The following is a 27,036-nucleotide window of genomic DNA, read 5'->3' as shown; positions in this document are numbered from 1 at the left end:
ATGAACACGCTAGGCTTTGACGTAGGTATGGAGTTTATATTTATGGGTGTAGGTCTAGGTGTGTGTGTTTGCCCTGTGTAAATGTGTAATCATGAAAGGATGGACACATCTAAAAACACTTATCTCACACCGTCATGAAGCCTCAAAGGGTTCCACCGGTGTATGTTTCATTTTAATTGAGTTTTTTTCCTTCCTGTTCCAGGGTCTTAAACGTAAATTGCACAAATGAAATAATTTGGATCTCCCTTCATTGTCCCGCTCTCTCCCTTCCTCTCTGCCTCTGTAGGCGGTGGGCTACAGGTTAGCGGTATTACCAGTGGCGGGGGCAGTGTTGGGCGGTGTGCTTGGGGGTCCCATAGGCCTTCTGGTGGGGTTCAAAGCCGCAGGCGTAGCTGCTGCTCTTGGAGGAGGGGCCCTGGGCTTCGCAGGGGGCAACATGGTCCAGAAGCATCGCAGAACCCGACTGGATTTCCAGATGAAACAACTGACAGCGCCACCGCCTCCAGCAGAACCCTCATCTGACCCGCAGTCAAGCCATGATACGACTGGTGACTGGGTCTCTCTCTGAATACTCTATCAGAACCTTAACCACTGGCTCAGGCTCAATGGCTGATGAATCACTCTGGGGCCTCCCGATTGACTGACCAATCAGCTGGCTGAGTCTAAAGCCCGATTTATACGTTGTTGTATGACAGTGTTGCGTGCAGAAAATAGCAAAGAGCTGCTATTTTTTACTCGGGACACCATTGTATGATGGAGCATAAATTAAGAAGTTTACCTTAAATTAACAGGCTATACAGTACCTCCAGCCCCACCCTCTACTAATGAAAGACTCACTGTGAGACCCTAAAACAATTGTTATCACGCCATACAGTATTACAAATGATTTAAAGACTTTTCCATAGACATATTTAAGAGCTGGAATATACTTGTGTGTGGATGGTGTTTCTGTAAGTATGTGATATAGGTTTACTGTTATACCACCCCATTCGGATGCTATCAATGCATTGAATGGGACATTATCACCTTTTATCAGACCATTGAATGGGCGAAGTAGGCGACGTAGATGACTTAAAAAGTCCAGTTTCGGTTTCGGACCATGACGGAGGCGCGCAGTCTCAGGCGAACTGGAACCACGTGAAGGACCACCGAGCAAGCTAAAGCGAGCGAGTTGCCATCCTGAACGTTGTGACGTTCGCCTTAGCCTACTCAGCGCCGTTGGAGTTATGTACCGATAGGCACAGAATCGTAAATCATGTTGTGGAGACTGCTCCGCCTCCGAGTAGGTCAGTAGCTCCTGATTACGCCCAATGAATGGTCTGACAAATCGCGGGTAGGTCAGTATATCGCCTACTTGTCGCCTACTTGCCCATTCAATGGTCTGATAAAACGTGATAATCTCCCATTCAATGCATTGATAGCATTCGAAGCCGGTGCTTATACACTGTCAAAACTGGTTCATTATGGTTCCTACTATTTAAAGACACTACAGTTTGGTTTGTGGTTGCTTGGGCTTTTCCGCATGCCTTTGTGCCCTTCTGTTGAGACTGCAAGAAATCATGTTATGTTGGTTAAACAGGGTCAGCTATTCTCAACCACTGTTTTTGTGTGTTCCCAACAATTAAATGAAAAATGTTAGGCCACTGTTTCAGATTAGCACTACTAAAGCCTCAGTGATCAGCTCACAGGAAGGGCAAGAGAGTTATGTATATGAAATGTCCATAATGTGTCCATCATAGCTTTATTCTCAAGACTAAAGAACAATGTCAGTCTGTATTGTGAGGAAAATGTTTTCTTCGTTCTCCTGTCTCATAACTGCTATAAGTAGAGCTTGAGTATGACAACATTTTTAAATATATTTTTGCTTGTCTGGTCTGACGTTGATGCGCGCTTAAACCAATGCGCTACAATGTCACGCACCAAAGATAGCTACGCTAACACGTCACGTGTTGTGAGCTTGTAGATCGTCTCTTTTCAATGTGCAGCCAAGTACATCAAGCCCTTTACTAAAGTGTAATACCACATGTTCATAATGTGAGCGTGAAAGTTGCATTGTACAAAAAGCACCCAAGTGCCATTAGCCACAGATCACTTCTAGGGTCAGTAGGGTCTTGCTGTAGCACTATGTGTACATTTACCATTCGTTTCTTACAAAGCTTTTTTTCTTGCCAAATAAAAACAGCCTTTCAAGTCAGTCTCTGTAATTTACTAAAGACAACGTAAAGCGGTAGGTGGTAGCTCTTAAAACATGACAATTCAGACAACACAAAATCCTGTAAAATGGTTTTAATTTAGTTTTTTTTGTTTTTTCATTTGTTTTCCTTCTCCGAGATGACTGTTTTCGAAATGACACCTCCCCTCTCCCCCAACCACTACGCCTGTCCTTCTGTAAGTCGGTTGATATGTCACTACGCAGGCTTCTGCAGGGAAAGGAAGGGCATCCAGTACAAACACAGCGACCTCGTCTCACTCGTCTCTTTGGTCCATTCAAACCAATTGGACCTCAGGGAACTAGACTTGTGACAAAACCTTTGAAGGATGTTAAGCGAGGATGCCATTTTAGAAAAAAACTACTGTAAAGTCCCCAGACTACAGCTGGTCTGCTGTTGATCACAGTCTCTCTACCCCCCCCCCCAACCCCACCCCACCCCACCCCACCCCCCTTGTATCGCTGGCTGTAAAACACTGGGACAGACGTGGGAGAGATATTCACTGTCTCAGTACAAAGACACATTTTACAACAAGGTAAACAAAATCAACAGTCAGTGAGGTTCAGGATCATCTCTCTCTAACTTCATTTCAAGCCACTTTTTTTTCTCTTGTCTGGTTTCCCAGGAACACAGCTCAGAGGCTCCATGGCAAATCAGTGACATCATCAATCATCATCTATTAACCGTTAGTACCAGGAAGAGGAGGGGTGCCTCTCAAGAGTCTTAGAGTGGCTCTTTTACCTCTTCTTCTACCTTGTTTGAAAGTTATTAACCATTTAAGCCCTACTTTATACTTTGTCTACTCTGGAAAAAAAAAGCCGATCTACAAGCTCAAGTGTTGCATTGCAACGGCTTGTGAGCTTGTAGATCGGCTATTTGAATTTCCTTTATTTTTTTGTACATTTTGACCTATAATGACATGCCCAAAATAGGGACGCCAGGGTGAAAGTGGTTAATGCATCTAAAAGTATTTCTAGTCATTTTACCTGGCCAATATGTGTGGAGCACACGCGGAAAGGAAGCCATTTTAAATCGACTCAATATCGTACATTGTGCTACACAAACAAATTGGACTCGAATGGGGAACTATTGAGATGCAGCTATGAGGTCAGTGAGGAGGTCAGTGAGGCTCCTCGGGGCGGGGCGGGGCGGGGCGGGGACTCTCCCACTAGACACACTGAACTGGACTAAACAGGACTTCTGGAACCACAGAACCGGAGTGAACGGCGCGCACACTGCTGTTTTCCTACAGTACAAATAAACAGGGTGACGAAAAATGAAAAGAAATAAAATAAAGAAATCTCTGCATTTAATTTAGACCGATGATGACGGACATGCCCACTTAGCACTTATTTACAAGCTCCAAAAAAAATAAAAAATACAATTATTTTGATGTCCAAATACCCCCAACTCCCTCCCACACACGCACACACAATTTAATTTTCATTTTTTTCCTACCCCCCCCGCCCCCTATTTATCCAAAATAAAAATTATACACATAAGAGTTATGAAAATATACGTTATTCCAACACGGTTGTGTCATAGACTGCACTCTTCTCTCTCTCTCATCATCTTCACCTCCCATTCTTCCTTGCTCTCTCTCTCTCGCTCTGTTCAGTAAGGGTGTTGGGTGTTGCTGTCCCGTCGGCCTGTCCAAACCCTATTCCCCCTCCCTGACCCCCCCCGGGGCGTGGCATGGAGTCACAGGTTTCCTGTGAGGTGGTAGAGATCACAGCTCGTCGCGGTCCCTGTTGAGGATGGTGTATCGGCTTTCACTGGGCGCCAGCTTCTGAAACGAACTCTCTGGCGGGCTGCTGGCTACTTCTCCTGCCGTCTCCTCCTGGGGGTGCAGGGGTACACATTTAGTTTAAATTGAAAAAAAATTAGTAGAATTTGATATTTTAAGGACAATTGTCCTGGTCCTCATAAGAGGATTTTTTTAAAGATTACTTTTTGGGGTCTTTTTCTGCCTTTGTTGATAGTATAGTAGAGAATGACAGGAAACGGGGAGAGAGTGACAGGGAGTGACACGCAGCAAAGGTCGTCGGGAATGGGACACAAACCTGCGACACGCCATCAGGCATTAGAGCCTATGTGGTATGCGCCTAGAGTGCTTGGCCAACGTGCGTCCCAGAAATGGTTGTTTTATGGTTGTTTTACAGTTAAATGACCGTCTTTAAATTATTATCATTATCATAATAAGCTGTTTCAGCGTTGCGCTGAAACAGCTTATTATGTATTATATAATAAAGGGGGGAATTTAACCCATTAAGACCTGAGGCCGATTATACAAATGCCTTCTAAACCAGTGGTTCTCAAACTATTTCATGCCAAGGGCCCCCTTGTGTTAAAACATGCAATTTCTTTCCAACACTTTAAAGATTTTTTAAAAAAATGTTCAGAAATAGCAGACGCACAAGCTCAAGCTTGTATATCTGCTATTTTTGAGAACCACTATTCTTAACTATTATGTTGCTACATATAGCTAAAATCTAAAATGATGCTTTCCCGGTTTTGACAGGCTAACTTTTTTTAAATATCATGGGACATGAACAGACGTTGTTTAACACCAGAGTGTGTAATGCTGCTGTTGGCAGACCTGTCCTGGAGTGCTGTCCGTGGGGTCGGGTCCATGGTGGAACTCTCGGTGCAACTTCCCAGAATGTAGGTCCAACACAAACTGTCTCAGCGTGCCGGGAATCCTGGAAATCACACACACACCAGGAAAAAATAAGTTGTATGACTGACGACTGTGCTCACCATGCATTCCTACACAGAAAGGTCGGCAATAAAAGACAGAGCAGAAGAAACTACGAGGTACAGATAGGAATTAAACCGTTTGAAATAAAACAATATTGCTTTGGGCGGCAATAAAAGACATTAGCCTGCCTAGATGTGTCATGGAGCAACATTCATCCATATAAAACCCCCCATCCTCTGAAGTGTGCTTATTAACCCATTAAGTCCTGGAACGCATCTGTGTCACTATAGATTTCTTTGGCTATTCAAAAATAGCAGATATACAAGCTCATAGCGCGGCACCGAGTGCCGCGCTACGAGCTTGTAGATCTGCTATTTTAGAAAAATCATGAAAATATTTTTTGATATTTTTTTCCGAAAGATTGTTAGGATTTTGAATTGTTTTAGACGCGGCCTCAGGTCTTAATGGGTTAATAACCAAAGGTCATGAGATCTTGTCATGTCATGTCATGTCATATCTCTCACACACACACAGGGAGCTGGTCCCCAATCACAGCATCTTTGGGTGTTGGAACAGCATCCAAGCACATATACACGTATAGAACATACATGGCACTAATGTGATTGTGCTGTGTGTGCCACATGTAGTGTTGGTGAGATAGTGATGTGATGTAATTAGGTTGTGGAGGGCTGGTCAGTCCTCAGGGCTCTGTCTATCTGATCTAACGCTGATTGAGGAGGGGGTGTGGTGGGGGGCAGAGTGGTGATGATGGTGGGGGGGCAGAATAAATAAGATTAAATTAGATTAGACTGGATTAGTTTAGCGCTAATTGCACGTGCCAAATCATGTCACATTAGCTCCGGTGTCCTGGCCCATTAATAAAGGATAGATTTTAAGATGTGTGACATTTCTCTGGTGCTCTGTATGCAGCGTGTCGTGTTGGGTCCTGAGTGGGAAAGAGATGAGCGTGTGTGTGTGTGTGCAAAATTTAATATATTTGAGCAAATCTCAACGTGAAATATTTTTAACACTAAGTTGCTCTACACAGATCCATGGGAATTGTCCGTCCCAACATTTGAAGAGTGGTTGTTGTTTTTGTTTTGAACAGGAGGTACTTACTTGATGTCTTTGAAATCGGGGAAGACATACATGTGTCTGAATGAGTCTATAGCAATGACAGGACAATCTGCAGGGGTCTTCTGAATGTGCAACAGAGGATGACGGAACTTCTCACAGTCTGCATGCAGGAAGTTTATAGACCCTGAGGGAGAGACAGGTACATTGGCTTTAAGACCACATACGTACTGTTACTACTGTATAAAACTGTTTGAATGCAGCCAAATCTAACTCATAACCCTGGGGAGGGTCGAAGGATCAAGGATGCTCAGGCACATATAACTGAACATGCATGTAAATAGCAACCTGAGTCATAACAATAGCTGGAGATCCCCGAACGTCATTGAAATCAGGGGAATGGTAGCAATATTTTCTGTTCAAATTATCTTTTATTTGCTAGTCCAGGTTAATATCTTGCATTTAAACTACACTGTTATGGACCGCCATATCATTATTTTTGTTTTCATGTGCTTGCTCCTTAAAACACACGCTGTTGTCGTTTCCTGCTATAATCGCTGCCACACATCTTGGCTTAACTACTGTATGTTATCCTTTAAGATTCTTTGATTGGGAACAGATTAGGGCTTGGTAATTCTACACTGAATTAATACCGGGGGGGAGGGATAATTAGTTTAAAAAGTGCCCCCAGATTTTATACAGTGGCGGACAGAATGTACAAAACTTGACATATGCATTCTTACACACGCACGCACACACCTTTCTCACTGATGAGCTGACGAGCCACCTCGTGCTGGAAATGTTCTAAGCTCTCAGTGTCTTCCTTGACATGGAACAAGATGAGGAATGGAAGCCCCTCTTCAGTTAGCTCCTGAGAAACACACAAACACAATAGTGAGTCAAAGAATGACATTGTGTGGCACCACTTAGGAATGCATTAAGCATGACTCATGGCCGGGTCTGGATTACATTTCACCGCTGGCTCTACATACACTCGTAGGATGACAAAGCATAAACGCTGAAGAAGGAAACATTACTGTTCTTAGAAAGAATAAGTACATACATAATCATCAAACATTATGTATACACACACATTTACAAATATAAACACACAAATATACGTAATTATTTCTTTCATCATTTATAATAATCCTATATATCTTTATTATGCTACACAACAAAAAAAAAGCATCCATATGATATACTGATAGAAATGGGCAATGACAGATTATTGGAGATGTGTTGCATGTGTTCAACAAGTGGGAACTGACCTCTCCGTTTTCAAAGGTGATCTCCCTGACCAGGGGAACGCATTTGTCCTGGGCCCAGGCATAGGTGAGGTCAAAGTTAGTGAGTGAACCCAGGAACACCATGTCAGGAACACTCTCCCCTACGGCCTTATAGATGACGTTGTCTCCGCTGAACCTCTCAGCCTCTGATGTAGCACTGGATGGGGGGAAGAGGAACGGATCATCAAACAGAATCGAGACCTAAACCACTGGTTCTCAATGTCAGGTCCAGGGACCACTAGGGGGGCCCACCATTTTTTATTTTATCTCTGGGACATGTAAGTGTCCATTTGGACCCACTGGTGGTCCCCGGACCTAACATCGAGAATCGCTGACTTAAAACCACAGATCCAGCAACTAAAAAGAGGCCACGCGTTTTAATAAGCGTGTCTCAATGAGAGGGGTGCATGGCCTACTGTACAATAAGTAGGGTTATGTCTAAGCCTGAGCTCGTCTTTTTTTTTTGGGGTGTCTCACCCGAAGGCGGCCATGAATGAGCAGTCGTCTCGAAGGATGTTGGCAACCTTCTCGAAACTGTGGTAGTTCTCTGAGTCCTTCTGTTCAAAGAAACCTATGATGTTCCTCTTGCTCCTCTGGTGAATAAGAAGAGACAAACGAGAGAATATTGGCTACAGTTTATTTGATAATGATGATGTGTGTGAAATGGTTGTTTCATGGTTCAAAAAGATTTGGGGTGGGTGTTAGGATTAGGCATTTTAGAGGTTAGAGTTAGAGTTGGCAAAAAAGTGGCAAAAGGTTGTAAGAATTGCATTCATAAAATCACCGTCCTACAATGCTGTGATGTCCTCACAAGTATTGCAATACAAATGTGTGTGTGTGTGTGTGTGTGTGTGTGTGTGTGTGTGTGTGTGTGTGTGTGTGTGTGTGTGTGTGTGTGTGTGTGTGTGTGTTTTGTATGAACATAGCCTTGTATGAGCTTTTGCTTTGCCCACTCACATCCACAGTACTGATCTCCTCCAGGGACTGGAGCTCTTTGATGGGGTCTATCTTCTGTTGGCGGATGAAGTCGGCGATGGCCGTCACCGACCTTTGACCCCTGTACTCCCTCTTCATCATCATCCCGTTTCGGAACAGCTTCAGTGTAGGGTACTTCGTGATCCGGTAGCGTTGGGCAATGTCCGCTGCACGGTAAAAAAGAAAAAAACGCGACAAATCAGTTGATGGCGTGGAAGGAGCAGAGCAGTAAAGACACAGGGACATGGGTGGATGGGGGGGGGGCAGAGACAGAGATAGTGGTATGACTGCAGTCTGAAAACACTGCCTTCAGTCGCCTGCGAGCTCTGATCTCTCACATGAAAGCTGCCCCCCACTGAGGGTAAATATTCTGTCGGCTCACAGTGAATGAGTGTGTGTGTGTGTGTGTGTGTGTGTGTGTGTGTGTGTGTGTGTGTGTGTGTGTGTGTGTGTGTGTGTGTGTGTGTGTGTGTGTGTGTGTGTGTGTGTGTGTGTGTGTGTGTGTGTGTGTGGCAGGTGTCAGTCACGCTGCAGGGTGTCTCTAAGCCTCCAGTCTTCACAGGCTGCAGCAGTTTTGTCATTAGTCTTCAAACAGTTTGCTGGTTATCAATTATTCTCTTTAATTTGTTTTATCTCAAAAGAGTCTGGTATTTTGTTTGTGCTTCGGTGTAGTCTGAGGTCACACTGGGATTTTAAACTGCCATCCAGAATGTCCAGAATGATTACAGTTTGTCGGACATATGATTAGAAAAAACAGCTATCTTTCTTTTCAACGCATGAATGACAGGTAGGTGCATTTAATGATGTAGCCTAACATGTCTTACAGCATACTAGTATATTTTATACTGAAAACTATTTGAACATAAAGGAATAATATAAATATAACAGCTTCGGCCTTGCACAAATGGATGAGAATTACATTAAAATCAGGCACTCTTTGTGCTCCTCCATGTGCATAAAAAAATAAGCCCTAGCCAAATTTTATTTTCATTTTCAACAACGTTCCTTTCATTTTCAACAATGCTTTATTTCTGCTACAGAGTGTAGTTCTGATTCGGTTTTGGAGTGAGAAGAATCACCACTCTGCAGGCACACTTGACACAGGAATGAGAATGACACCTTTGCTAACTTCGCAATTGTTTCTGTCATTTGTGTGCGTGCGTGTGTTTAAGAAACTTAGAGCACCAAACTGATATTAGGGCTGTGAATCGTCTGCTATCTCACGAATCGATTCCGATTCTTGGGGTCACGATTCCGATTTTTTCAAAACAAACGATTCTCGATTCAAAATCGATTTTTTTTTCGATTCAAAAGCGATTTTTTCCGATTCAAACGATTCTCGATTCAAAACGATTCTCGATTCAAAACGATTCTTGATTCATTTATGTAGCTTTTATAATTGTAAAGGTTTTATCAACTGATAATAATGTAAACACGCAAAGGTAAATCCAAGATCATAAAAATAAAAAAATATTTTTTTTTATTTTTTTTTGAAAATCGATTTTTTTTAAATGAGAATCGATTCTGAATCGTCCAACAGTAGAATCGCGATTCGTATTCGAATCGATTTTTTCCGACACCCCTAACTGATATTACAAGAAATATAATAATGTTCATTAATATTACAATTATTATTAATAACTAGAAATAGAAGAAGAAAAGGTAAATACAAGTATGCCTATATGTATAAGTAAAAAGAGAAGAGGAGTCAATACTCACAATGTTGGTCACAGTCGACACGAGCAAACACAACCTGTGTAGCATCAGGATACTCCTCCCTCACCGAGTTAGAGGACTCCTCAAAGATTGGATGGAGCATCTGACTAAATCTACACCTGAAAGAGAGAGGGAGGTGGTATTGTGTGGTTTGCGGGCTTTGCATAATTTTACTTAAACAAATGTCTTTTGTTCTTTAACTAAGTTTAACAGCAGCAGGTTTGTCCAGGGTTAGATTACTTCTGACATGCTGATATGTTTAGTGTTACTTTTTATCTTGGAAGAAAAACAGCAGGAGGTCAGAATTTTGTTTGAATGTAATAAACACGTGAATCAAAATAAAAAAAGATAATGGGTGCAATCCCTTGACGACTGAAGGGCGAGTCCAACAAAGTGCATTGACACACTTACCAGTCTGCATAGAAGTTCACTAATGCCACCCCAGCATTATCTGCAAAGACAAACACACGGTACTGTATGAACCAAAAAATAATGGCTCAAAGGGCAAGGTTTGAACCAAACCGTGGGTCTGCACAACCTTTACAAATCTGTGTACATCCCTAGAAAATTCTAGAGTCCTTCTATGAGAACTGAGAGGCAGAAGACAGAAAGGGTAGGAAACAGTCATCATGCTTTAAGAGAAAATAACTTGTCTTACTGAGGGTGTCATCAATGTTTCCTGTGTCCAGACTGGTGATCTCCGTCTGCCCTGGGGCAGAGAGACCCATCACCTACACAAACATAGAGAAAAGGGAATTAGAATTAGACACACTGAAAAACACTGACCCAATACAAACTATGATACTACCAGTGGCGTACCCACTGTAGAGGCAGGGCAGGCGATCGCCTGCCCAACTAAGATCTCGCCTCCCCTAGAAAACCCAAATAACCCCGAAAAGATTGGACCTTCCGTTCCTGAGATAAGGGCCAAAACATCCTGAAAATGGCCACTTTCACCAGATTTCGATCGCTGATGGGGGGGGGGGGGGGTGCAAAAAAATTATCTCGCCTGCCCTAAATGTAATTCCTGGGGACGCTACTGGATACTACTGTAACTGTACCTCAATATCTATATTGTGGTAATGTTGTGGTTATGACTATTGGTGCTTTTATTACAATGAGATATAAATAAATAATAATCAGTAATACCTATATAATAACCAAGAGGGTAATAATGGCAGATAATAGAACAGCTAGAACAGTCAGGTTAGGTAAGTTCAGAAACTTATATTGCAGGCAAAGACGACACTTAACAATATTACGATATCCAAAATCCCAGATGCCATTTCGTCTCATATCATAATAATAAATATAAGACAGCATCTATCTATCTAGTATCTATCTATCAATCTATACCGCTTCCGACTTATTTAAATTATTTCCTGCTGAAAGCTGCAACAGAAGAAAAGATGCATACTAGAAAGTTGTTTGGTAGAGAGCAGGAGCCAAAAGAGGACATGCAAGCAATGAGGAAGAGAATTATAAAGAGAAAAGAGGGGTTGCGGTCAAAACATAGGCCAGAAGAGAAGTAACGTGTACCATTATTACTATTTCATATCAAGTCTATATACGTGTGTGTGTGTGTGTGTGTGTGTGTGTGTGTGTGTGTGTGTGTGTGTGTGTGTGTGTGTGTGTGTGTGTGTGTATATATATATACATATATATATACACACACACACACATATATATATATATATATATACACACCACACACACAAACAGATGTATCACAAAGTATTTACACTAATTGCTCCCCCATACAGAGTTAAGATAAAGCATCTTAAAAACACCATCCACTCACATAATGCAGCATTTATGACCCCCCCCACACACACACACACACACACACACAGACTAAATGTAGGCCTGAGACAATAGGTGGGTCTCAAGGCTGTTTTTAAAATTAAGGACACCGTTGTGGCATGTCTCTCAAGTCATCTGACAGGCAGTTTGCTCAATTATGACCACAGTCTATAATGTCCTAGTGGTATATCATGTCATCATTGCAGTAAACACTGGTCTATCTGATCTGATCTCTGCAACTTTAACACCTGTCAAACAGGATATGTTTCTGCCAAACCACACCAGTTTGATATGCAAACACATAGAAGCCTAGTCTAGGCTTCCATGTCTGAGGTGAGACAGCAGTCAAACTAAGAGTAGTAGAGAGAGTAGTTGCTCAAGAGATGGCTGAGCGAAATTCATTTGCTAGGCTATTAAAACTGTATTGTTTGCCTTAAAGCTTTTTTTAAATGAATAAAATGTAATTGTGTCCAATCTGTATGGTGGAGTATGTTAATATAATTATACAATTGGGGTGGTTGTATTGCGTCTCCCTGCTCTTCTATTGAGACATTTAGATCGTGTCAAAGGTCATGTCTCACCTAGACAAAGGATCTGGCACACATTTTTGACCTGATGGTCAAGCTTCAATTTATCCCCCGAGCAAGCAGGTCGGCTCTATTAGCTCAATGGTAAAAACTTCAGCACTTGAGCAGGAAACCGGGTTCAAAATCCGGGGTAGAAGAGTAAAGTTACACAGTGCTGCTTTAAACAGGGAAGTCAATCTAATGTCCAACTCTTTCTGAACATGCACAGCGTCTCTGTTCCGCTCTCTATCACACACACACAAAGCTATTTTCAGCGCTTAAACACATGCTGTGGCATACCAGTATGGTAAGATGACCTTACAGTAGAGGTTTTTCCTGACAGTCTCTTCTTCCATAGCTGTGCAACCAATTATTTTGTACCATGTAGGTTCCAAGATTCAGCCCCACACAGATAACAAGAAACGGTAAGCATGGCTTCGTGAAATATAAAAAGATAACTGCCATGGTCTGATGTATAATGTTCTAAACGTACTTATAAGATTAGTATAATAACAGATCATCAATGTGGGGGGAACAAAGTTTTGATTTTTCCTTTTTTTTTTCAGGCCCAAACTCTGCAAACAGAGGCGCTGACTACAGTTCCGGGTCGTCAGCCAATAGGAATGAGCCACAACAGAGGAACTCACCAACCGGCAAGCATCGTTCCGGGAGAACACAGAGATGCATGAAAGCAAGCTAGCTGACACAACTTACTTGCTACTACATCCACAATGAAAGATCCACGCAACTAACGTTCACCCCAAACAAATACATCAAACACGTCCATTCATTAAACAAACGAACACTTTTAGCTTGAGACAGCTATAGCCATGCAAATCAAGCAAGCAAGCAGACAGTGTCAAGATGCAGTAGACTAGCCTTCACCTCCTTGGTTCATCAAAGATCAAACTATCTGTTGCCTAATGAATGTTGGATGGATGGGTGGATGCTGCTCATTGGGCGTTAATGTGACACTGAGCCTGACACGGAGTTGTAGTTCATTAGAATGTAACGTTACTAAGTTGGCTAGGCGTCGTTCTGTGACAAGACGTATAGCCTTGGGAGAGGCACAGAGAGAGAGAGAGATGGTCACCTGAATGAGGTGACCCTCTCTCTGCGGGTCTCTAAAAGAAGCCGCTTTTGGACCATTTTGACGGCTCATTATGAGCCGTCAAAAGGTCCAAAGGCGGCTTCTCTTTAGCCCTGCTAGTCACATTAGCCACTTTACTGGCCAACACAGGCTATAGTCACTCACTGGTTATCAAACAGCAACCGAGCTAACGTCAGTCGGCTAACAGCTAGCTTGGGGGGGGCTGGCTAGACCATATAAGCTATTATATCATGGCTGTTTTAGTGCAGGCTGTAGAACAGAGGTTCTTACCAGCAGTAGAACCCCGACGCAGCCGCCCTGGAGACACGGTGATGTTGGTAACAGCTTCATTGCAATAATAAAAAGGGTTAATGGATGTTGCTGCTCAGCTCGACGCCACTCACTCTCCTCCTCTCTGGTCTCACTGCAGCAGGAAGCGGACGGCGAGCCGATCTCACGGTGACCACGGAACCGCCGAGCTTGTTACTTCCGGGTGTTTCGCTTTAAACTCGATGGGAGTTGTAGTTTTGGGCCGCGAGGCGACTCGTCCGCGGAGCAGAGCGCGGCGCGACGAGCGGAACTACAAGCATGGCCGGGTCGGTCGCCTCGCGACGCGCAACGGGAGTTGTAGTGTTTTTGTAACCCCCCCCCCAGATGTTTGCGATCCAACGGGACGCCTTGGAAGACAACTTCTCTGACTTCAGCCGAGACAAAGGGAAAAAGTAAAGGTAAAGTAAATAGAACCGATGTTAACATTCAATGGATATGTACAAATGCAGTGACTATAACTGTCTGCTCAACTAAGTGGGTTGTATACAATGTGTCCTGTGAGCAAAATACGCGTATGAATCACCGATTTCTTTAAACGGGGGTGAATTGCATCACTTTTGGAATACTTTATAATGTTGTCTTCCTCCAAGCCTCTACAAAGGCAGCGATTGCACGTACGGCTCTTTTCCACAAATGCAAAATCGTGCTGTTAGGCTGTCGGGAAAAGTGTTCCGATTTGTCTTGTTGAGTGTACAACTAAAAGTCTCTGCCAAAACCGTTATCAGAAAGATAGTTTGTCCTGGCAGCACTCTGAAGTTCTGTGTGTACAGTTATACTTCATGCCATCTTGCAGAAGTGCATAAATTACTGTATCCCATGATTCCCATCAGAAGGTAAAGAGCTAGTAATAAAGGTTTCTCTCCACAGTACCAAGTCAGTCATAATAATACACTCTGTGTGTTGGCAGTTAGAGTGTGAACAGGTGGACAGGTCTCAGTATGTGAGTGATCCTCTTTTCTTGGTCCCAGTAGGAGGCAGGATCAGGGCAAGTAGGGGACTTGGAGAAGCATCCAGAACAGAACCACTCAGGATGCTTTGAACTGGGGAACATCTGCTGAGGCCTCCCCAGCAATGGTAAGAATCCAAATCTCTCTCTCTCTCTCTCTCTCTCTCTCTCTCTCTCTCTACTCTCTCTCTACTCTCTCTCACACACAGACACACACATGCATCCACACGCAGACACACATTTCTCTCTCTCCATCTCTTATTCCCTCCCTATTGCACAGCACAGCACACACACACACACACACACACACACACGCACGCACGCACGCACGCACGCACGCACGCACGCACGCACACACACACACACACACACACACACACACACACACACACACACACACACACACACACACACACACACACACACACACACACACACACACACACACACACACACACACACACACATACATGCTCACACACAAGTTAAATATTCAACAGTGTTCTGGATTATAAATCAAATGTAGGAACAACTACAACCGGCGTCATCCATAGAAACCAGAGATAAAATGTGGATGTAATAATTGTTGTATCTGCCATATACTATCGGTTTCTGTTTCTCTGTGTGGATGGTGTGTAAAAGGCCTACAGTAAGTGTGTGTAAGAGAGCTAATTGTTAAGGGGATCAGGATGGAATGTTGAATTGAATCCCAGTATTAATATTTGATGGGCTAAAGCTGTCCATAGGGGGTTCCCAGTGTGTTAGCAAACCACAGATGGAGTTAGAGAGATTTTCGTGTGTTTGCGCGCGTGTGTGTGTGTGTGTGTGTGCGCGCGTGTGTGTGTGTGTGTGTGTGTGTGTGTGGTGAGTGCTCTAAGTGCATTCAATGCATGTGTTCTTTTTGGGAGGATATCACCTCGTTATAATCTGACAAATGACATTGGATGCCAGGAGAGTGAAACTGGTGGTGAAATCACAAGCTTTTACAAGTGACAAAAGTTGAACTGATTGGACCATGACATACTACAGTATGCGTGGCTTATTTCAAAAGTTCTGTCAAATTTAGCCAAGTGTTATATATGTTGTAATACTGTGTATAAACCACCACAGTGTTGGATGACGACTCCTTGCTGTAAGGTATATTGAGTAATGAATAGTCAATTTGGTATAATGATATTCACATTCGTATAAAATAGCTCTTATGTCTGAAGTTTTGATACATATAATTAAAGTCTAGTGTTAGATACTCCGCTTTTTCTCTCCTCCCCTCTGATTTCATCTGTCCATCTTCTTCCGCTTTTTCCTTCTCTTCTTCTCTCTGTTTTTTCCATCTTTCTCCCTTTCCCCTCTTTCCCATTGATTTTTTGTTTGTTTTTCCAGCTGATTATGTCCCTGTGCTCTGATTTGCCGGCGGGCACATGGCTCTCTGCACTCTAATTGGACATTTAATTAGATCACAGTTTTAGTCCAATTAGACTCTTGAGGGGTGGGGAAAGAGTTGGAGGGTAGAAAGGAATGGGGGGAGGAGAACAAGTCCCCAAGCTGATCTCTGTGCCCCCCCCTCTCCCTTTTCTCTTCTCTCTCTCCCGGGGCTGTCTCATTAGGGACATAATGGGACGTTATCACAACACTGTTGGTCCTCCGCTGTCTTTCGAAGTGTTTTTAAACATAAATGTTTTGGGCCATTTCATGCTTTATTTAGATAGAGGACTGTAGAGAGCCTGGAAAACTAGGGCAGCGAGAGCGGAGAAAAGAAGGGAGTAGGGCTGTGAATCGTCTGCTATCTCACGATTCGATTCAATTACGATTCTTGGGGTCACGATTCCGATTTTTATCGATTTTTTCAAAACAAACGATTCTCGATTCAAAACGATTCTCGATTCAAAACGATTCTTGATTCAAAACATAGGATTTCAGGATCTACTCCAATCTGCTGGCATGAGAACAGAGTACATTTATGTAGCTTTTATAATTGTAAAGGTTTTATCAACTGATAATAATGTAAACACACAAACGTAAATCCAAGATAAAAAAAAATCGATAAAAAAAAAAAGAGAATCGATTCTGAATCGTCCAACAGTAGAATCGCGATTCGTATTCGAATCGATTTTTTCCAACACCCCTAGAAGGGAGTTGGATTCGAACTCCTCACGACTCACAGGGAGCATTACGGTCAGTGCGCTAACTGGCTGTGGCCCCAGGCAGCCCCCCCCCCATTCAGATTGTTTTTGACAGCACCTAAACCACTCAGTCAGAGTGACTGGGACTGGATCAATTCCCTGTTACTGAGAACAGATCAGTTGGTACTCTATTTTAGCGGCTGTATTCCCCTCTAACATGGGCTGGTGAGAGCCAATATACAGCAAACACTGGAAGGGGCTGGGGGTGAGTGTTATCAATGGCTGCGATTAATCTCCAGCATAACCTGACGGACTGACAGTAACTGTGGCATTGACCAGCTTTTACTTGCACGTGCACACACACGCACGCACACACTCACACACACACACACACACACTGCACACTGCACACATTAGCGACATGCGGTGCAGAACCCTATCGACTCAGTGGAATGTTCCGGTATGATATCGCACCCTAATGAGACAGAGATAAGCCTCATTACCAGCAATACTCGATTAGATGCCAATCAAACGCTCACCAGAGTGAGAGCTCCCATCTCCCATCTCACTCTGCTCCCTTTGTTGTTAGGCCTCTCTCAGCTCTCAGACTAGAAGCATAAACAACACCTGGCCCCGGTGGACTTCAGTGCTCGGGCGACCGCATACGTGCACGTATGACACACACACACACACACACACACACACACACACACACACACACACACACACACACACACACACACACACACACACACACACACACACACACACACACACACACACACACACACACACATACACAGTGTGCTTGCACATTTCTGCCCAGGTATAAGTCCTTGGAGAACTTAAGTCAATCTCAGCCTCCCTGGAGCTTTCATACACTCCACCTCTCTCTCTGGCTGAGAGTCTTCTGTCCTCCCTCAGGAGACAGATAGGGAACCAGTCTCTCCTGTAACCCCTAGCACACACATGCACATGTCCAACACTGCCTTGTTGCACCGATGATCTTGTGTTGGTAAGGTGTGTGTGTGTGTGTGTGTGTGTGTGTGTGTGTGTGTGTGTGTGTGTGTGTGTGTGTGTGTGTGTGTGTGTGTGTGTGTGTGTGTGTGTGTGTGTGTGTGTGTGTGTGTGTGTGTGTGTGTGTGTGGAGAGAGAGAGAGTGTGGGGGTAAAAAGAGATATCCTGAGCTGTAGTACCTGGCCCCCATGGCTGTAAGATTGACAGCTGTGGTCCCGCCTAATTGCATTACGCTCCCAGGTGATTGGCCCACACCCCGGGGGCTCATTTGTCAGGATGCATTGTGGTAATGATGTAAATGAGCTGATCTATGTGTCAGTCAGATGTTCCCACCTGCTGATTGGCCCTGCTGCGCCCCAAGGTGCGGCCCCCAGCCGAGGGAGGCAGCTCATTGGTCCTTGGGGGAACCAGGAAGTCCCCCAGTAATGGGGCTTGCAGATTGGATGTCCCAATGGGCTGATATTATCACTCCTCTCTCCTCTTTACTGTCAATCAAAACTGGGTCTGGGTGCCTCCAGTCAGTAACTGCTATCAAAGACACAAAAGTACAGCTGATACAGTAAGAATATTACTGTACTGTCCTAAAGACACTGTAATAACTGCTTTACAGTTAATTTAAAAAGGCTACTCTGTGTGTGTGTGTGTGTGTGTGTGTGTGTGTGTGTGTGTGTGTGTGTGTGTGTGTGTGTGCGTCAGTGCATGCGTGTTTGTGCGTGCGTGCACTGTGTGTGTGTGTGTGTGTGTGTGTGTGTGTTTGTGTGTGTGTGATGGCCGAATATTGTATATTTGATCACATTTGCCTACACATTAGCTGTCTTAGCCTTTTCTTAGGTTTTTTTCCCCTAATAAAGTTGTTTTTATTTTGTTAACTTTGAGATATTATCGTTATTATTATTAATATCACAGTACCATACTTGTGCCTTGTATATGTAAACGTTCCGTTATACTTTATACTCTCAACCGCTTCTCAGGTTCCTTGGTTTCTGGGTTCTGTTGGTCCGGATGAATCTATACAAATAAGCCACGCTTATTGTGACTAGATACTGTAGCTTTTCAGAATCAGAATTTTGTCCAAATCATTTTTTTCACTACTCCTAATACTTCTGAGCAATCGACATGAAATTGGACAAAGCATATTTGGACCAAGCTGGGGAAAACGTTTCTCAGATTTCTTTATATTCCATACGGTTTTGAAATTATGAATTCTTAAACCCCTAAAATTTACATAAACGCTCATCCTATATTAAAATTGGCTAATGGGAGGGCCTTTGACGTCACTCTGATTCAGCCATAACCATAAAAGGAGTTCCCAATGCACCTACACCCAAATATGGAGTGTGTTGTCTAACCTCAAAGTGTTGTCATGGCATCAGCCACAAACAAATCAATCAGCTCCATATATGGGCACAAAAGGTGTATATGGGCAGCCGCATATACTGATATGACATCAGCGATCTCCATATATGGACATTTTTAAAGGTACAAGGCCTGTCAGATACAGAGATCTGGTTGTCCAGAGCCACAGATTCAACTGCTATGCCCATATATGGTGTGAGAATGCCCGACTTGCAGCTGGAAGCAGTACAGAGGCCTGGAGTAGGGTTTAACCCGTAGGTGTTTTATTCATCACCAATAACATATATGGATAGACTGTGCAGCACCCTTGGCATGGTGGTGTTTGTCTCTTCACTCACAGCTCTCCACTGATGTCAACTGGCAGCCTTTTATAGCCAGCTGAGCAAATGAGCTTGGACTGCACCATGTCAAGGGTTGTTTTCTATCTAGCATATATACATAAATAGCCATACAATAAATACATAACCCACATCAATTATCTTAAAACTTCAATGAACAACAAATAAATCCAATTCTTCACACTACTACAACATTACACAACCACACTATCCTTAGCAACTACAAATGTATATCACAACCCCCCTCTGCCATTCTGACTTGGTTCAGCCCAATTACACTGGCCACAGAACCACTTGGTACATGTTAAGCTTTTCTATGATGACTTAGCATTACACTCTCTCTTGCACTCATACATTTCACATTGCACTTGCCCCTCATGATAATCATTCAATAATAAAATCATGTGCAAAATACAACTGTGCAAAATACTATAAAGTGCCAAACATTAGTAACAGAGGTCCTCTCTGTTACATTACCCTCCCCCTCTCCAAGCTCCTCAATCCTCATGGATGCCTTGGAAGGTCACAGGAGACTCAGTCGCAACATTTTCCCTCTCCTCTCCAAGTTCCTCAATCCTCTGGCACTTGGAGCAGGCTATGGGACACTCGCACCCTTCCCCCCCTCTCCAAGCTCCTCAATCAGCATGGGCTTGGTAGAGGCTCTGGGAGACATCTTCACACCTCGTTGTAGTTGTCATTCACGGTCACTTTGTTGTAGTTCATTGTCCTTAAAGCTGGCTCCAGACCAATCCAAATCGGCCCGACTTTGGGCCGATTTGGCTTCGGGAAGCGTCGGCCAGTCGGTTAGGGGTCCGTCGGTGGGTCCGTCGGGACCTTTTCGGCCGACCCAGAGCCGACCGAACATGTTCAGCTTTTTAGCCGACTTGTAGAGCAGTGGGGTGGTGAAGCGGGGGGAGGGAGGGGGGTGAAGGCTCTGTAGAGCACCCTGATTGGCTGTTTAGCTTGTTTGGTCAGACAAATCAGAGCACGAGTAGAGAAACGGAAGTGAGCCAACGAGAGAGAATAAAAGACAACACAGGGAGTTGCTATGTTCATGTGTCTAGCATAGCAATGGCAAATACGTGGACTGAGGAGGCGGAGGAAACTTTTATTGAGCTGGTGGAGGAGAGGAGGCCGCTGTACGATATCACAGACAAAGCCTATTCTAACCGAATAGTGAAGTCAAGGCTCTGGAGGGAGATCGAGGCAGAAGTTCACCTCACAGGTAAGCTGTCTATTTGCCGTTTTGTTTATCCAGTGCTACTGTTGCTATGAGCTACTAAGCTGTCTATTTGCCGTTTTGTTTATCCAGTGCTACTGTTGCTATGAGCTACTAAGCTGTCTATTTGCCGTTTTGTTTATCCAGTGCTACTGTTGCTATCAGCTACTAAGCTGTCTATTTGCCGTTTTGTTTATCCAGTGCTACTGTTGCTATGAGCTAAGCCCAGTGCTACTGTTGCTATGAGCTACTAAGCCCGTCGCTTCTCGCCTTCGAGAAGTGACGGGTTATCACGATAAATAATAATATACATACGAATTGACGGCTTGTATTAAAGCCCAACACTGCTGTGGATGGACAGAACTATCCATGTGTGCGTTTTGTACCGTATTAAAATAGCCTACACATAGGTCTATTCTAGCATCATTGGCTAGCTGAGTAGCCGCTCACCATCTTTAGCTAAGTTTGACAGATGGGTCCACATATACGGCCATGTGCATTTTTGTCAATGACACATTTTAGGGCGTACGTGTATTGTGGATATAGGGCTTATATTATGTGGGTAGTTGCTTTCATTGCCAATGAACTAATTATCACTAGACTTGTAACAGGTGTGCTCAAGAGATCAAACATTTAAAGACGCAAGCTATCATTAGCTTTCTTATATCCTTTTGACAGATTTACAAATATAGGGTCATAAAAATCTTTTGAAAATGGCAGATCTACAAGCTCACAATGTGTGGCATTTTGAGCTTGTAGATCTGCTATCTTCAAATGGCAGAAATGTATATAGGGCTGACTTGGTTATGTATGTTTTCTAATTATAATCAAATCACTTCTTTTTCTTTCAGAAAAAGAACTTAAGAAGAAGTGGGACTCCCTGCGCACCCAGTATTTGCGGTACAAGAAGCTGGCTCCATCAGGTGAAGACTCAGACTTACCTAGACTTGTTTTACTTGACCACAATGTTGTTAACAATGTGATATAAATAGATGCTAAGTTCATTGTTTACCTGGTATCCTATAAATGCCTTGTCAATTTAATCAGGGAGTGGTGCAGCCCCCATGACGGGGAGGCAGCGGTGGGTCATGAACAGGCTGCAGTTCCTGGAGGCCCACACTAGAAGAATGTTGAGTGTGTCCAACCTGAGCTCGCAGGTAACTGAGCTATAATTATTGATTAATTTATTTTATAGAACCCCTGTGTGTAGGAAAGGGGTTTTAAATCCCCAACAATGTACTGCATATAATGTGTATGTCAAATGTATTTTTCTTATAGGAATCGACTGCAGATGCAGGGACCGACAACCGGTTTCTGACCAGCACGCCAAGGGCAGATGGCTTCACGGCTGAGAGTGCCAACCCGTTTCCAACCTGCACCCCTCAAGTAGACCAGACTGCTGAGGTCGACAGTTTCGCAGAGAGTGACAACCGGTTTCCAACCAGCACCCCTCAAGTAGACCAGACTGCTGAGGTCGACAGTTTTGCAGAGAGCGACAACCGGTTTCTGACAAGCACACCTCGAGCCACGCAGAGGCCCAGTGTCCCCCTGGAGGACTCTACCCTCGCTGAAGTACCCACTGGTGCTTCTGTTGCCAGGAGTCGGGAGCCAAGAGGTAGGAACACTCGTAGGAGGCGCCGGCTTCAGGAGGACCCAGATGACTCTGCCGACGCTTCAGAGCTGCCCAACTTGCTCAGGGCCATCACATCGACCATCAGTGCGATTAAAGAAAATGACCCTATTGCAAACTATTGCACTGCACTTGCAGACAGAATGAGGGAGCTTAGTCCACTGGACTTGTGTGTCCTGCGTCGAACACTCAATCAGATCGTGCCAGCCAGCCGAACACTCAATCAGATCGTGCCAGCCAGCCGAACACTCAATCAGATCGTGCCAGCCAGCCAGACACTCAATCAGCTAGTGCCAGCCAGTTGGACACTCAATCTGAGTACGAGCGAGTGTACACAAACTTGTGGTGAACACATGGCAATTTTAGCTATATAGATGTGTTTTTCTTACTAGAGGTGTTTGTTTCTTTTACTAGATGTGTTTGTATTTATTGTGTTCTTTACTTCAAAGTATGTTTGCCGTTCTTTCTACTTTTGATACTTGAAGTACATTATGATACCAATACTTTTGTACTTTAACTCAAGTACATTATGATACCAATACTATTGTACTTTAACTCAAGTACATTTTGAATTCCAGACTTTTACTTGTAACAGAGTATTTCTACATGTCTCATCTGTTTAAGAAAGTAGGTAGCTGGTATATTGCACTTTTACCTTAGCGCTAGGTATATTCTCAGTTGCTTGTTTTAGGCACCTGTTGGCGCTCTCTGCAGCTGCGAAACTGTCTGCATCGGAAGTCTGGTCTACTCGAGGCGTGCTGGTCGGAAACCGGTGTACACTCTGCAGCCGTGAAGCCATCTGCTTCCACTCTTGCCTACCTATGTTGATTGTTGATAGCACTTATTGCACTTATATATGATATAATACTTTATTGTCAGTTCACACTGAAATTTGTCTTGCGACCCAGCAGCCATGTATGCAGTACAAATACAAGTTACAATGAATTGAAGTCTCTTTGAATAAAAGCGTATGCTAAATGACCGTAATGTCCATTGCAGTAGATTCTTTTACCTATGCCATTAATGAAAGACTGGCTTGCAATCATATTTTTGTAATTTTCGATATAAATGGACCCTTGCAAGTTTGTAACTCTGTACATGTGGACCCATTTGTATGTCTTTATGATTAACCCTGTGTGAACCCAGCCCCTCGAGAACAATAGCGGCGATCGTCCGTCAATCGATACGGCCATCATCCGTTTCACACACAGCCACGCCCGAGTCCATTCCGTGTAGCGACCATCACCCATAGGAATGCTAATATGTTGTCCTACCTGGTACTGTATAGGGGGCACAGGGTACATGCTTTGGCACTCATTATTACTACAAGATGAGAGCTCCAGCTATATACAGGCATGCAAACAGCCCGAGGTGAAAAAGGTGACAACATGTTGTGGTCAGGTGTCACACAATTGCCCTATTTGGGTTCAAAAGGGTGACTGTAGCTGAAAAGTGACACTTTTGCATGTATATATACACACACACACACCGTATATCTAGGTGTGCCCTTGGATTTTTTTGGCTATGCCAGGTGTGCCTTGGCACCAAAAAGGTTGATAAACACTTAATGTGCTATGTCACTATGGATTTGTTTGCTGAAAATATCTATCTGTTTCTTCTTTCAGTTACTCATAGTGACTTCCCATATATAGCTACACTGGGTTAACAGATATATGTGCAATATATATATATATAGTAAACACTATGGCTGTTTGACTCATGTTGTCCAGGGGAAGACCAAGATGTAATACTGTATGAAGCATTAAGGCACTTTAACATTACCAGGAGTAAGCTGTTTTTAGCTTTTGGAAATATTGTACTATGTTCAGTTCCTAAAATAAATGGCACTTAAGTTTACCACTCTTAATTTGTTCTACATAATTATGTTCTTCCCTCTGACAGTATCCTCTGAACTTGGAATCGGAAAACCGTGAAAGTGTTATTTAAAACAGCCATGCATCCTTCATATTTTACCCAACCCAGGGCTCAAGTGTTTAAAAGGAAATAATGAACAGGGGTATGATGCAAAGGTTTATTTTGTTTCACACAGTCAACAGCAAAGTAATTCAAAATCAGTACTGGGAGGACAACGTAAATCACACAAGGAACTAAATCTTGTCCCACTGAAAAGGCACCGCCCCGACATCAGAATTGAAATAATGGCATAGGTCCTCTCGGTGCCGCTTGGCGTTTGCTTTTGCATTGTTGTTGCGTGGCATCCCGGCCTGTCGTAGGCTAGGGTCTTGTCTCCATCTTCCTGGAACAGTGACGTGATTGGGACCTTCACGATCCACTATTCCCTCCATGTACAGGTTACCGCCCTCAGTGCGCAGGAAGTTGTGCAGAGCGCAGCAAGCCAGAACAACAGCCTCAACTTTTGCAGTGTCCTGAATGGGCATGGTTGTGAAAAGGACCTGAAAACGGTTAGCAAGGATGCCAAAAGCATTTTCTACCACCCTCCGAGCGCGTGACAGCCTGTAGTTGAAGACACGCTTCTCAGTAGTTAGCCTGCGTTCCGGATACGGCTTCATGATGTACTCCTTCAGGGGAAATGCTGCATCTGCCACGATGGTGTAAGGAGCAAGCTGGTCAGATGCAGGGAGAGGTGCAGGTGCAGGGATGTGGCATGTCCTCCTCTCCAGGGCATCATGAAGTGTGCATCCGGCAAACACTCCACCATCTGAAATCCTCCCATTGCAACCCACATCAACGTACAGGAATCTGTAATCACTGTCCACCAGTGCCATCAGCACTATGGAAAATGTGTGCTTGTAGTTGAAGAATGTCGAACCACTTCTGGGTGGGGCGCGAATGGTGACATGTTTACCATCTAGAGCACCTAGGCAGTTTGGGAAGTTCCACTGAGCCTGGAATCCATCAGCTACTTTCTGCCACTCTTCCACGGTGTCAGGGCACTGTGAATGCAGAAAACAATAGTTAATATAAGTGGTTAACGTATATTTAGTAATACAAATCTAAACCGTAACTAAAGTTTTCAAATAAGTGTAGTGGCGTAAAAGTACAATATTTTCATCAGAGATGTAGTGGAGTAGAAGTGAAATGAAAAAAAATATATATATTGATATTGGGTTCACAGCCCATAGGAAGCAACTATGGCCTCCTGTAAATGTAAACAAAGATTCCTAAACCATTATCAAATGCCTATGGTAATGTTTCCCTACAATTACTGTTGATAATATCATGCCTGATCAAAGCTTACTCCAGTAGCTGCATGCTTTGACGTTTAGAATTTTACTGTAATTGTTATGTCTCCTGTACTATGCATTGATAGTTATATCACCACTTTTTACAGCCAGCCCAGGGAGGGACTACAGATGAAAATTAGCTTATAGCATTTGGATCAAATAATTTAAAAAAAATTACCTTTAGGTATTTCTCCTTTAAAACCTGGTAGATTGCTCCACAAGTTTCAGGGATTATCTCGGCAACTGTTGATAATCCTACTCGGAACTGGTATGTAAGGCTCTGGAAGGACTCCCCTGTAAATGTGAACACACATAATTTGCTTGTTAGTAGGCGCAGACAATAAATAAGTAAGGGCTGACATACAAAAAGACAACAGTAACTGCAGATGGTAAAAAAAATAACAAAAGGCGTTGGTTGCTTACCGGTTGCCAAGTAGCGCAGGGTGATCATGAGCCGCTCTGGTACTGAGATGCTGTCACGGTAATTTGTGTTTTTCCTGCGGATTAACGGAGCGACTAGCTCGGTCAATCAATGGAACTGCTCGGGAAAAAGCCGGGAAACGTTCTTAAAATCGGATGGTTCGTTATTTTCCAGCTCTTGGCAGAGGTTCGGGAAAGCCCCTTGTGCTTGTTTCCGCAGAATCCACGACCTCACCCATTTCTTTTTAGTAACCTTCGTCTTTTTTTTTTTCCCTTTCGCCAGCCTCTGATGTAGGAGCACGCCTAGAAAAGCCAGAGACATCACCCGTTGCAGTTTTAAACTAGATACCATTTTCTCAACTCTCAATTCCTACACTGTGATCAACTCCAAAGCAAAGCAGTACTACGTGTATGTACGTCTCGTCTACGACTAGAACTACATGCCCTGGGTGAGCTGTTGTTGTTGTGGTCGCGTTGTGGTCACTGGTCGGCTGGCTAGCTTCCGGTCTCCTGAGTTCCTGCAGACTGCTGCCACCTACTGGTTTGGATAATTATTACATGTTATCTGAGCGACGCATGCGCTGTGACAATGTGAAAATGCTCCGTCGGCCGACTGCTTGGGCTGTTTTTTGTGCACAACTTTTGCCATCTTTTGCCAGTCTGTTGCAGTCTGAAAGTAGTCTGCAATAGTCTGGCCGACTAGGATTGGTGTGGAGTTACCTTAATGTCCATTAAAACACATCGGGAGATCCACTTGTGGCTCTCTCTGGGGTCTGGCACCCCTGGTCACCCTGGTTTCCTCGTCAGAGTCTCTCCTCATCTTGCCGATCTGCAGGTGGAACTGCTGAAGCAGGTACTACATACACTTCGGTCTCCACTCCCGACACGAGGACTCCCTCCATGGGCTTGTCTCTGTCTGCCCGCGTCCGGACAACAGACCTCCCCATCTCTCCACACTCCTCGCACCTTCCCCCTGGATTCGCCGCTGCCATGGCCCTTGGGTCAGCTGATGAGTTGACTCTGGCATCTG

The 27,036-nt window shown here is 43.8% G+C and overlaps 4 protein-coding genes across 4 annotated transcripts in view; 3 read left to right on the top strand and 1 right to left on the bottom strand.

The window, feature by feature from the left end:
- The window catches only part of stx17 (syntaxin 17), an 18,508-nt gene extending 16,314 nt beyond the window's left edge, over nt 1–2,194 (top strand). The window contains exon 7 of the mRNA XM_080427614.1: nt 287–2,194. Coding sequence (XP_080283740.1) covers nt 287–568 — 282 coding nt within the window. The 3' untranslated portion in view covers nt 569–2,194. The remainder of the gene's footprint in view (nt 1–286) is intronic.
- Nucleotides 2,195–2,649: 455 nt separating this feature from the next.
- On the bottom strand, nt 2,650–13,871 carry erp44 (endoplasmic reticulum protein 44). Its single transcript, XM_080426453.1, has 11 exons — nt 13,716–13,871; nt 10,624–10,696; nt 10,377–10,416; nt 9,969–10,084; nt 8,232–8,416; nt 7,752–7,867; nt 7,257–7,431; nt 6,745–6,856; nt 6,031–6,172; nt 4,810–4,912; nt 2,650–4,050 (listed from the first exon to the last, which is right to left on the bottom strand). Exons 1-11 carry the CDS (start codon nt 13,773–13,775, stop codon nt 3,940–3,942), a joined length of 1,233 nt encoding a protein of 410 aa, XP_080282579.1. The 5' UTR covers nt 13,776–13,871; the 3' UTR covers nt 2,650–3,939.
- A 222-nt stretch (nt 13,872–14,093) lies between these two features.
- Nucleotides 14,094–27,036, top strand: part of invs (inversin) — a 60,903-nt gene continuing 47,960 nt past the window's right edge. Inside the window, 2 exon segments of the mRNA XM_080425308.1 lie at nt 14,094–14,152; nt 14,723–14,828. Coding sequence (XP_080281434.1) covers nt 14,826–14,828 — 3 coding nt within the window. The 5' untranslated portion in view covers nt 14,094–14,152; nt 14,723–14,825.
- Nucleotides 20,603–24,314, top strand: LOC308084486 (uncharacterized protein; the record flags this gene model as incomplete). Its single annotated transcript, XM_080427150.1, has 5 exons — nt 20,603–20,756; nt 21,602–21,673; nt 21,798–21,907; nt 22,029–22,698; nt 24,283–24,314. The coding sequence occupies 5 exons, from the start codon at nt 20,603–20,605 to the stop codon at nt 24,312–24,314; spliced, it is 1,038 nt and encodes a 345-aa protein (XP_080283276.1).

The sequence above is a fragment of the Gymnoscopelus braueri genome (assembly GCF_963280865.1).
Source record: "Gymnoscopelus braueri genome assembly, chromosome: 4".
In the NCBI taxonomy this organism is placed as follows: domain Eukaryota; kingdom Metazoa; phylum Chordata; class Actinopteri; order Myctophiformes; family Myctophidae; genus Gymnoscopelus; species Gymnoscopelus braueri.
The sequence above is the reverse complement of the archived record's forward strand: the minus strand, read 5'-3'. Positions and strand labels throughout refer to the sequence as shown.

Excerpts from the sequence above, each read along its gene's own strand:
- erp44 (XM_080426453.1), bottom strand. The coding sequence starts at position 13,775 with ATGAAGCTGTTACCAACATCACCGTGTCTCCAGGGCGGCTGCGTCGGG. Across the intron at positions 4,913-6,030 it reads CCCGATTTCAAAGACATCAA|GATTCCCGGCACGCTGAGAC; the intron begins GTAAGTACCTCC and ends TGTGATTTCCAG. Across the intron at positions 4,051-4,809 it reads CGGACAGCACTCCAGGACAG|GAGGAGACGGCAGGAGAAGT; the intron begins GTCTGCCAACAG and ends CTGCACCCCCAG.